The following is a 12556-nucleotide window of genomic DNA, read 5'->3' on the forward strand; positions in this document are numbered from 1 at the left end:
TACTTTAAAGATTATACTAACTGGCATCAGTAGAATTTTTAGGACTCAGGGAGTATATGGTACAATTATAATCATTCTGCTTCATTTTGTTACTTGTGGTTCTTTTTTTATAAAACTATTTATTTATTTCAGTTGTGGGGCTTGAACTAAGGGCCTGGGTGCTGTCCTTCAGCTCTTCAGCTCAAGGCTAGCGCTCTACCACTTGAGCGACAGCGCCACTTCCGGCTTTTTTCTTTTTTGCTTACGTGGTGCTGAGGAGTCAAACCCAGGGCCTCATGCATGCAAAGCAAGTGCTCTACCACTGAGCCACCTTCCCAGCCCCAGCTTTTTATTTTCTTAACTTCTAACTTTCCATGTTACTTCCTTATAGTTGTTTGGCACACTTATACTTGATAGTCCTCTATGTCTCATTACTGAGATTAATTTAACTACACTAAGCAAACCTGTGCAAGGGAAGAAAACACTCCAGAAGTGAAAGAACCGGGGAGCAAAGTAGAAATTTCAAGAAACCTGGAGAGCGGCTATGCTGCCCGCGTCACATCACACTCTCTGCTTTGTTACAAACACTGGGCTATTCGCGGGGCAGCACGGCAGGAAGCAAGGCCACATTCTCTGGGGTTGACCTGGCTTGGTGCTGGGTCTGCCTGCTCTCCCCACCGCCCAGACACTCACTCGTGGCAGAACACCTCAACCTCATATACCATCGGGAGGTGTGGACCCATGCAAGCTGGTGGAAGAATGAGCTTTCTGTATTGAAATCTAGAAAATAAAACCAAGAGCTGGGAGGGGCTGGCTGTTCCTGCCGAGGAAGCTATATAGAAGACAAAGGAGCAGGCCACTTTCCAGTGCGGCCCATGGCTGGTGGAAGGAGAAGTTTCATGAACTGCAGCATCTCAGGCTCCTCATTCTGTAGGCCACTCCATGGGGTGTGGGTATGGGGGGACGGGGGTGTCGAGGGGGACGGGGATGCACATAGGACTGAGGCTCTACAAGAGAAACCGCCTCTCAGTTTTCTCTTCTAGTCAATCGAACCACATAAAATTTTCTGATTATCTGGCTGGTGCTGGTGGCTCATGTCTGTAATCCTAGCTACTCATGAGGTTGAGGATTGGGGTTCTAAGTCTGCCTGGGCAGAAAAGTCCATGAGCCTCATCTCCAATGACTACAAAGCTAAAAATGGAACTGTGGCCAAGTGGCAGAGCACTAGGCCTTGAGTGAAAAAACTAAGGGACAGCGCCAAGCCTTGAGTTCAAGCACCAATACTGGGAGTAGGAAGGGGGGAGGATTTTCTGATTAACAGCGTGCTCCAGGTCCTGGGCATGAAGAAGAATTAAACTACAGTCTTTGCCTTCAAGATGCAGCATCAACCCTCCAGATGTGAGAACAGTCACAAGATAGTGACCTCACAGATGACTGCAGGCAGGGAAAGAGGCCTGTTCTATCACCCTGCTACTAGAAAGCCCCATTCCTTTGCTGAATCTTGAAGCCAGCATTTGCCCAGAAGGGAAGTTAAAAACAAAAACAACTTTCTCTTTCTTATAGGTTATATAATTCTTAGTATTGTATTTACATTCCTAAATTGTTCAAAATTTTATTACCTAGGAAATGTCCAACAGTGTAAGTGTAAGTAATCTCTACCTCCAAATATTCGTCTTTTTCTTTTGGTACCAGTCCTGGAGCTAGAACTCAGGGCCTGGGTGCTATCCCTGAGCTTATTTGCTCCAGGCTGGTACACTACCACTTGAGAAACACCTCCACTTCTGACTTTTTGGTGGTTAATTTGGAGATAAGAATCTCATGAACTTTCTTGCCAGGGCAGCTTTGAACCGTAATCCTTCGATCTCAGCCTTCTGAATAGCTAGGATTACAGGCCTGAGGTTCTGGTGCCTGGCCCCAGTATTTTTCTTACGCCTAAACAACTCCATTCACAAATGGAAGGTTGGAGTAGACCTGACATTGAGCTGTCACAGGAGTGAGGAGGAAACTGACAGGACACAAGAGAAACACTGGTGGGAGAGGCTGTGTGAGGTGAAAGCAGTTCACACACCAGGAATGGAATGTTGAGGTACAATGCGCACCCTGTTCTAAGATGCCCACAGCCTTTGTACCTTACACTGCACTCTGCCCACTCCACACTGAGGCATCCTTACTGTTCCTTGAACACGCTACTGGCTATGTATCCACCTCTAGGCCTCTGCATCCACTGTTTCTTTTCCTTGGTCCAGAACACACTTCCACTATCTATCTGAAAGGCTAGTGTTCCCACGGTTTTTTACGTTTTCACTGAAAAGTGACAATTTGGGTCCCTCAAGTAAAAGTTCAACCTTCCTTCCTCTGTCGCCTCTTGCTTTCCGGTATCTTTTCTCTCCTTAGCACTTAGCTAACACTACCTATGTCTCTCAGCGTGTTACTCTACCTTGCTTACTGCACTATCCATAAGCCCTAAGATTAGGGCTGCTCATCAGCTTTTTACCTTTTTACCGCTGTTTCCCCAGAACAGTATCTAACAGTGTCAATGCTCTGTAAAGAGTTGTGGAATGAACAGATGAATTTCAAGTAGCAACTCAAAATCAGAACTGAACAGCACACCTGTAAAACTGTACACAGGGCCATCTAGCTTCATGTCCACTCAAGTCAACAACCAGAGCTGGCAGCCTCGCTATCTGCCGAGCCAGCACCAAACACAAGGACAGCAAAGCAGAGACAGACCCCACGTCTCTGCATTAAGTTGGTGAGATCTTTCTTCTTTTATGATCACTGACCATATTGCTTTCAAGTGTGGAGAACAGCCGGGAGCCGGTGGCTCACAACTATAATCCTAGCTACTCAGAAGGCTGAGATCTGAGGGTCATGGTTCAAAGCCAGCCTGGGCAGGAACATCCCTGAGACTCTCATCTCCAATGAACCACTAGAAAACTAGAAGTGGTAGGCTCAAGTGGTAGAGCGCTAGCCTTAAGTGAAAAAGCTCAGGGACAGTGCAGTGCCCAGGCCCCATGACTGACAAAAAATAAAATAGAGAACACATTACAATTCCCTCATATAAAGATAATTCAGAAACATGGCTTAAATAAAGGGCTGAAACATCAGGCCTAGGCATCACACAGCAGCACACAAAGAGTTAAGAGAAAGAAGAGGAAGGAAGTACTACTTAGTGAAAATTAAAAAAACAGCAACAGCCTGGCATTCTAGTAAAGGGAGCACAGGGTCTACCTACCACCTGAGACCATCACTATTGTACCTAAGGGAGGCTTTAGATTTAAGACAGTACAGAGGAAATAGCTTTAAATTAGCTACATCTTTGCATGGTAGAATTCTCTTTGTCTTTTCCCCCCCCTTTTTTTTTCTTTACCTCTTATTTCTTTCTCCCAATGCCGAATTCCAGTCAGCAGCTAATACATCTCAATAGTGAAAATGTAAGGCTCTGATGTCGCTATACATAGAATGTTTGAAGCATACACATTAAAATTGACTCTGTTCTGTTGCTTAGAAACTGCAGAAGAAAAGGAGTTTCCATCCTCTTCATTTATAAAATAACCACTCAGTCTTCAGGAGAACAAATGCAATCTCTCAAGTCCCCTTGTGTCTTGTTCTCATTTTTTTTTTAAACGAACAGAGAAAGATGACCCAGTGCCTCCAAGTGTATTCCATCTCCATTTTTTAACACACCCTTGAAAATGAGATGGAAAACATGGCTCCAACAACCTCTCACCCTGATATTCATGAATCTTTCAAATGGAAGACTCCCCCAAGGTGCCCCAAGCAAAAATGAAAAATGCCCCATACAGAGTAACCTTTGCTTTGAAGCCATTGTGCTGAGCACCTGCAAGGAGTAATTCAGGGTTCACTTCTGTTCTCTGAGCAATCACCTTCTGTCTGTCTCGGTTCTGTTCTGCTTGGCCTCCATGACCCAAGACCTTCATATTACCACAAGCACACATTTCCACGTGGAGCTCTGGACAACAACAGGGGAAAAAAACTAGCTAAAAGCAGGGCTAGATGATAATCAGTTTTTGTAAACATCACTGATTAAACAAAATGAGAGAAAGGCTGAGTGCTCAGAAAGAAAGAAAAACAGGCATGCTAATTTCTTTGACCACAGGGTAAAGGAAAAGCACGGGACATTAATAATGTCATGAGAAGACAAGGTCACAGCTGAATTTGTACATTTAACCCAGAGGCAACTTTGACTGACATGAGATACTGAAATAAATTTTAAAATCTCTCTTTCCTCCTAATGCCTGTCTTTTCCCATTTACTCAGGATTTAATAGATATGTTTTTCTATATAACTTGTTAAACAGTAGAATCATTGTGCAAACTAATTGACAAAATTGATTGTTTTACACCATCTTTTTTACACATATAATTGATTTTTAATTCACTGTCTCATTTCCAAAAGTACTTGACAATAAACTCCACTCTACTATTGACTTCCTTTAAACAGGGTTTGGTTCAAAGGCTGATGAGAGTTAAGTCACAGGAAAAAGAGTCCAATTTTACCAATACTGGGTTAGGAAAATCGCCTCAATCCGTACTTTTCCTTTTAAATACTAAGGACTGATTTTTAGTATAGGTAACATATAGAATGATATAAGCACTAATGATGTTTGTATAGTTAGTCGACATTTGTATTTATCTTATTTTCCTAGTGTCACATTTAGGAATGCAACTGTTCATTAGAAATTAAGGATTTACTTTAAAATTGGAGGGACAGTAGTAATAGAGAGAAAAATCCACTTTGACTCATTTTAAGTTTTACTAAGTACTTACTATGTGGTGCACTACACATATCACATCTGTATTTTAGATTAAGAACACAGTTTCCAACAGTAGCATAAAATTTTTCATGCTAAAAAAGTGAAATTTCAAGATGGGCACAGTAGTGCATACTTATAATCCCAGTACTCTCTGGATCTGAGCTGAGAAAAGATGACTATGACTACAGTCTTGAGCCACAGAGCCGGAGGGGCGGGGGGGGGGGGGGCGATGTGGGGAGGGAGAACCTTGGAAAAACCCAAACCAATCCAAAATAAAAACTCAAGAAGCTAAGGCAACATAGTGAGTTTGTGGCGAGGCCAGGCTACAAAGCAAAAATATGAAGAATTTCAATGTAACAGCTCAAATTACATGTATGCAAATCTAAACATGAAATTACAAAGCTGCCATGCGCTGGTGGCTCATGCCTGCAATCCTACTCCGGAAAGAGAGAACTGAAGATTAAAGTTCTAAACCAGCCTGGAAAGTCCCTGAGACTCTTATCTCCAATTACCACCAGAAAACCAGAAGTAGAGTTGTGGTTCAAGTGGTAGAGTGCTAGCTTTGAGCCAAAGAATATCAGACACATTCCCTAGGCCCTGAGCTCAAACCCCACGACTGGCAAACAAATAAATTTACAAAGCCACAAACACATGTATTATGCGATCAAAGAGGTAATAAGCATACAAATCCACAAGTAAATTATCTATGGTACATTACTGCTAATGTTTTAATTGCTTTTGAGCACATTCTAACAATAGGAAAATTTGCATGAAAATTTAAAAAGAAGAAAATGGATTCATTTAGATGACCAGCAGGATTCCCCATCAACATTTCTGAGTAACTACATAAAACAGTCATCAACTAAGGAAATTTTACCATTCGTAAAATACCACACAACCAAGCCTTCTATACTGAGGATGTGATAAGGTTTTAAAAGCAAACAGGGGCCTGTGGGGCCTGGAGCCTGCTGGGGCTGCCAGTAGGCCGTGAGCGCTCCCTTCCCCTTGGTCTTACTGTCCTCTCCCTGCTCTCACCTCTATGGCAGACTCCTGCTTTTTTTGAGCCTCAACTTTGACTCTACTGTGAATTCCATTTTCTTCACCGGACACACAAACAGCACATAAAATTCATTGTATTTTTGCCCCGCTAAGCAACTCTGTCTTCTGGCACATCCAGATGCCTGGCTTGAAAGTGTGAACAATAAAAATAATGTTTTCTCAGGCACACATTGCCAAAAGGGTGTAACAAAGGCCTCTGAAGATGCTGCTGGGGAGACACTATGCAAATGCTGCATGCGGTAAATGTAAGTCCTTGACCAGCTGAATGGCTTCACTGGATTACAAATATTTAGAAAATTCATTTGCTATGTCATATCAATTTGAAAGAAGAATTTTCATTTATATTTATGATAAACTGGGCTTTAAATTGAAGCAAGTGCTAGATGTTTTAAAAATTTATGAACCTGTAAATAAATTTATGTACATGGTCAATTAAGGTTTATCACCATGGTGGATTAACTCTTTGGAGAAAAAATACAGAGCTTATTTGTATCTAGCTTGTTCACACTGATACATGACATCAAATTTGGTATAAAATATTTAATGGGTGACTATTTCAAGATAAGAGCTATAGTCACCTTGGTTAAAATGGAAACATCCTGCTACAATCCTGGAAGCAATAGAGCCTTCACTTGAGCAACACCTGGATTGTTCTGAAAGCTAATTCAACATGAAAATAATTTCAAAGCCAAACATAGCCTGCAGAACAAGGAGCAAAGGCTGAAGTACTTCTCAGTGGAGCATCCAATCTTACAACCTTGCAAGTCAGGCCAAACTGCATTTTCCAGGAGGAAAATGCAGACCCTGAATTTTAAGAAGAATTCAATTAGCATCCCAGTATTTCCATAATCAACAGCTGAATGCTAATTAAGAGCACAGCACCAAGCAGCAATGGAATCCCAGTGCAGTAAGCAACAGCACAGCAGCAACAAATGCTCCCTTCAGCCTGCATGCATAAATAAACAGAATTAATAACTAGCCAAGCATGGAAGGGTGACTTAATCTGTTTCGATTAGGTGCAGTTCAGCCTGGGGCCTTTGTGTTATATTGAAATGTGTTCATCATGTTTAATTAAAAACCTAATAATCTTGGATTTTTTTTAACAGTTCGATCTGTAGTTCTTCCTTTTCTCTTCATAAATTTTACCAGTTTGGATGATTTCCTGCAAAGGACCAGTGCTTTCAGCACACTGTATTACCTGGTTAACCATCAAGCCATTCCTTTGGCTCTATCCTTGCCCATACCATTGTATTTGCAAAGTTTCAGATATTTACCAAAAGTCTTCTCTGATCTGACACAGGTCATTCAGCAGGAAAGATAAGGTATGAGCTAGCCACCAATGTGTTTCTCTAAGTTACTCTACAAAAAGCTGAATTCACTGGTGGTATCTGGTATAGAATCTGACAGAAATTGGCACAAATTTGGCATTAGAGCAACAATACTTAAGAATCTCAATCCCAAGCAACTTTAATTAGAAAGGTGCATATGGTGCATTTTGGTTCTGAGGTTTGAACTCAGCCTCAACACTTGCTGGATTTGTTTGCTTGGCTGGTCTGCTTTCTTTTAAGTGGCTATTTATTTAGTTTCTTTAGTCAATCGTGGGGCTTGAACTCAGGGCCTAAGCGCTGTCCCTCAGCTCTTCAGCTTAAGGTGAGTGCTCTACCACTTGAGCCACAGTGCCACTTCAGGTTTTCTGATGGTTAATAAGAGATAAGAGTCTCACAGAAGGTGTGTGTGTGGGGGGGGGGGGAGTAGCTGTGGAGGTGGGAGGGAAGGGATAGTAGGGGAAAAACGAAGGAGGCAACAATGCTTGATAGGAAATGAACTCATTACCTTGTTCATATAACTGTAACCTCTGTATGGTATTTTTACAATAAAAAACATACCAAAAAAAAAAAAAAAAGAGTCTCACAGACTTTCCTGCCCAGGCTGGCTATGAACTGCAATCCTTAGATCTCAGCCACCTGAGCAGCTAGGATTACAGGTATGAGCCACTGGCACCCGTAAAGTGGTTATTTTTGAGATAGTGTTTCATGGGTATTTCTGCCTGGACTGGCCTTGAACTTTGATCCATCTGTAGAGTAACTAGGATTACAAGTGTAAGCAACTGGTAACCAGTGGCTTTTTTTTTTTTAAGGTTTATTTTAATGTTTGGAGATATCAGGGATTTAAACTCAGGGCCCTATATGCTTGCTAGGCAGGTGCTCTATCACTTCAGCCACGCCCCTCCCCCTTATATAAAAGATTTTTCTGATGTTAATTCATAAACACTACTAAAAGTTTTTAAATGCTGTATTTAAAAAGATCCCAATTATAACGAAGAAGTTTCCAAAGCAATAACCTTGAACCAAGTATCATTGATATTCTCCCCATCTCTCCTGGAGACAGGCATTATCCTCGTCTCTATTAAGTCCTTGTCCCAAACAAGCTACAAACCAGGACGGTGATCACTCACAATGGCAGACTGTGAGGAACAGGTGAACAAAGGTAAGTGCAAAGAGGCCAAGGACAGGCTGCCAGTAAAGGTAAGCACCAGAGGCCAAGCTCAGAACAGGGAGCAGGGGGCACAGGACAGGCAGAGGACTGAGTTTCGCAGAGGCCTCGCTGTCCGTTAGGCCAGGTCCTTCCACCCATAGAGGGAGCAGCTTCAAAGCATTCCCACGCATGCGTGTCACTGGTGAGGGCTGTAGGTACATCACACACTAGGTGTGTGTGCTAGATCAAATTAGTATAAAAATACCAGAATGTTCTAAGTATATGGGCAATTGTATTAGGGCACATTTGTTTTGATACTCCTATGATTCCTGGGTGAGAAAATGTGGGAACCCCAACAGAAGGGGCCCCCTGCCTGTGGCCCAAGTTTCCCTCAGCTTGTCAATTATTCAGTCAGTGAATGATTCCTTCAGAGGAAGTATGGCCCAGGTTGGGAGAGTGAAGCTTCATTTTCACAAATGAGAGAACCATTTGATCCCGAGGCTCTGCAAGGGCTAGAAAAGACCACTGTGATTCTTTTTTTTTTTTGGGTCCGGTCATGGGGCCTGAACTCTCAGCCTGGGCGCTGTCCCTCAGCTCTTCAGCTCAAGGCAAGCGCTCTACCACTTGAGCCACAGCGCCACTTCCGGCTTTTTTCTTTTTGCTTATGTGGTGCTGAGGAATCAAACCCAGGGCCTCGGGCATGCAAGGCAAGCGCTCTACCACTGAGCCACCTTCCCAGCCCCCACTGTGATTCTTGAAACAAGAAGCAAACACGGTGAAAAAGAGCCTGAACAGAATTCAACTCATGCAGTCTGTGCTCACTGTGTCCCGGCTGCAGTCCTGCCGTTTGCAAAACAAAGCTGGGCTGGGTCTGAGGGCTGAGGTGCCCCTTCTCCTCCCTCAGGGACATGGGCGGGCACCATGGGGCCAGACATGAGCTGATTGCACAGGCAAGGCAGGAGGCAGGCCTTGGCTGTGCACTGGACAGATTCCTGAGGTCATGGGACCCAATAGGGACGGGAGGGGACCAGGGAGACATGGAGAAGTGGTGGGGGGTGGGGTGCAGGGAAGGCAGGGGGGCAGAGGAGGAACAGAGCTGCTCAAGGACCAAAGCCCTTAGGAATGAGGTGCGCCATCATGGTATCTGAGCTGCCAGGACGGCCTGGCAGAAACCGCACTTGCCACATTCGTTCTGCCCTTCTCACCCCCTTGGGTCAAGCCTTTGGAGAAAAAATTCCTCCACTCTTCACCACACGAATAGGTTTGCAGTGAAAGAGACAGGATTTCTCCCAAACAACTGAGGGAGTGGTTTTGCGCTGGCCTTGGTCTGAACTTGAAATGCTTTTGGCTGTGTCTTGGTGTGCACACCAGACCTTCACTGTGCCGCCATACTACTCACCTACCCCCATTCCACTCAAGCCCATGAGCCCCAGAAGCTATGCACAACACAGTAAACCAGGCCATGCCTGGCCTATCTGTCCCACACACCCTCTCCCCGCTGTACCCCAGCCACACACCTTCCTATCTCTTGCCCAGGCCAAGCCTCCTTTCCCTCAGGACCCAGGATTCTCATCGCCTCCTTACTTCGTGAAGCTCTTGCCCTTCCCTTAGCCAGGGCCTGCACCCAGCTCTTCCACTCTCGTTTATCCTTTTCTATTTTCCCCTGTCACACATTGACAGGTGGTCGTCTCATTCAGAATACAGGGCACTTCAGGAGGGACAGAACAGCCATTCCCCTTGTACAAGAAAGCACTGCCATTTCTTTATTTCTTCTTTTTTTTTTTTTTTGTCAGTCTTGGGGCTTGAACTCTGGGCTCGGGCACTGTCCTTGTGCTCTTCAACACAAGGCGAGCGCTCTACTGCTTGAGCAACAGTGCCACTTCTGGTTTTCTAGTGGTTTATTGGCAATAAGAGTCTCATGGACTTTCCTGCCTGGGCTGGCTTTGAACCGCAATCCTCACATCTCAGCCTCCTGAGTAGCTAGGATTACAGGTGTGAGCCACTGGCGCCATTTCTAAGCATTCTCCTTTCACATGCTTTAAAATATAGGTGAGGAACTTGGAATCAATGACGCATTTTCAGTGTCATTTGACCTGAAGGGCAAAGGTCTAGCAGTAACATTCATAATGAGCATTGCTTATGAAAGCACAAGATATCTGTACAACATTCCAGCAATACCTTCCGTATGTCACCCGAGGGGGACAGAGCTGCATGAGATCTCTTGGGTTTTCTAGCCTTTATTTGTGGGTATATTTCTCCCTTCACTATATGTTCCCCTTTTTGCTGGTACTGGGGAATGGAACTCAGGACCACTTGAGGCTCCTTCTTCCTTTTGCTTTTCGTTTTTCCAAGAAGGCCTTCATGCTAACTCTGCCAAACCATGATCTTCCTACCCAGTAGCTGGGACCACAGGCAAGCATCACCACACCCAGCTTCATTGTTTTAGATAGGGCTTTATGCTGACTTTGCCTGGTTAGCTTCAAACTATGATCTTTCTGTCTCCATCTCAAGTACCTGAGATTAAAATCATGTACCAACAACATGCTTAACCACGCCTCACCTTCCTTAATGGGCCACAGCCAAGGAAATGATTATGTCAAATCCACTTCCTATTTAATCAAGTCTATACTTCTTGCTTTTGATTAATGATCTTCAGTAGGCTAAGTTAAGTCCTCAAAATAAATCTGAGTCACCAATGGTACTCTAGGTTATGTGGAACAGGCTTGGCATACTCCCATCTTAAAGGAAGGAGTTACCGTAGCAAGCTTGCACCTGAAACAAACCCAAAATTAACTTTTCTTAGGAACTATACTTTTCTCCTCGTCATGAAACTTGGGGAAATCTCTCCTATCAGCCATGGACCCTCATCTGACTAAAACCAAGTCTTTCAATACAATTATGAGGCTTGAAGGTACTTCTCTCTTTTCTTTTTCTTTTTTGTCTGTTGTGGGGCTTGAACTCAGGGCCTGGAGTTGTCCCTAAGTGTTTTTGCTCAAGGCTGATTAACTGGAGATAGTCTCACGGACTTTCCCAGGCTAGCTTTGAACCAGGGTCATCAGATCTAGACCTCCTTCGGAGGCTCTTTCCTTTTGACGGATGGACTATCTGAATGAGGCCTTTCTCCCCAAGGGGAAGGAAAGCCCCAGTGGCCCACAATACAAAGCAAATGTGGTCCCCATGCTCACCACTTCGTCCTCGGTCCAACACTTCTCGATCAACTTGGGCACGGGCTTCTTGACCAAGCGCTGCAGGGCTTTGCCAGCATCATAACCGCTTTCATGGAGCTAAGACAACAAGGATCTAAGTTAGTTATCTGCACTGGATAGCAGACCTGGAGGCAAATCAATAAAAGACAAGTCCTGCATTACTCTCTGTAGTACAAGAATCATGAAAGGTGATATAGACTTAATCAGCATGGTAATTTGTTTTGGGCCACCAGTTTCTGTTGCTATGGGAAATGCTTCATTGGGTTTACAATGTCCCCAGAGGCTGGTGTGTGGAAGACTTGGTGCGGGATGCTATTAGAAGGTGATGAGAACCCGAAGAGGTAAGATCTAAGGGATATTCTTAGGTCAGAGGGGTGGGTCCACCAAGGGGACCGTGGGACACAAGGCTCTTCCTTACTTTTTCTTTACTTCCCAGGCACCATTGGATGAGCAGTTTTTTTCCCCTATAAACTCTCCACCACCACATTACATGCTGCTTCACCAGACACAAAGGATACAGGCTAGGAGAAGAGCATCTTTTCTGTCAAAGCAGTTTGCTTCCTTTCTATTTATCTTTAGAATTGTTTTCTGAAAAGTTCCTGCTTTGGGCCATGTGGCCTGGCCATTGCTTATTTAGTTACATACATTATTTTCCTGCCACACTTTAATTAATATATCCTGTTAGATGCTCCTTGAAGTTTAATTACATTCTGTTAATTAGGCCACGTCCTTTTGCAGATTGTGAACCTGTGCTCAGCCAATGCGAGCAGAGGGGCAGGGCCTGCTGACTTAGGGATATAAAGGGAACAGTCTGCCTACTACGTGTGCTTGCTTGCCACATGAATGGCAGGTGACGCACCCTTCTGCTGAAATAAACTTTGCTGAGTTCTTTTCGAGTTGGTATACTTATTCCTATGTGACACCCCAACATCCCAAGCTATTTCTAACAAGGCTGAGAAGCATGGATGAAAACCCCAGGAAGTATGGGCCAAGTTGAACCTGTCCTTTCATTAAGATAAGTCATCTCAGGAATTTATTACAGTAACAGAAGGGATGAGGG

The 12556-nt window shown here is 44.0% G+C and overlaps 1 protein-coding gene across 3 annotated transcripts in view; it reads right to left on the reverse strand.

The window, feature by feature from the left end:
• Rere (arginine-glutamic acid dipeptide repeats) overlaps nt 1-12556 on the reverse strand; it is a 402127-nt gene that overhangs the window by 86290 nt on the left and 303281 nt on the right. For all 3 annotated transcript variants that reach the window (XM_070037277.1, XM_070037278.1, XM_070037279.1), the window contains one exon: nt 11476-11574. In XM_070037277.1, coding sequence (XP_069893378.1) covers nt 11476-11574 — 99 coding nt within the window. The remainder of the gene's footprint in view (nt 1-11475; nt 11575-12556) is intronic.

This window comes from Dipodomys merriami, unplaced genomic scaffold (genome assembly GCF_024711535.1).
Source record: "Dipodomys merriami isolate MVZ:Mamm:240054 unplaced genomic scaffold, mDipMer1.0.p SCAF_28, whole genome shotgun sequence".
NCBI lineage: Eukaryota > Metazoa > Chordata > Mammalia > Rodentia > Heteromyidae > Dipodomys > Dipodomys merriami.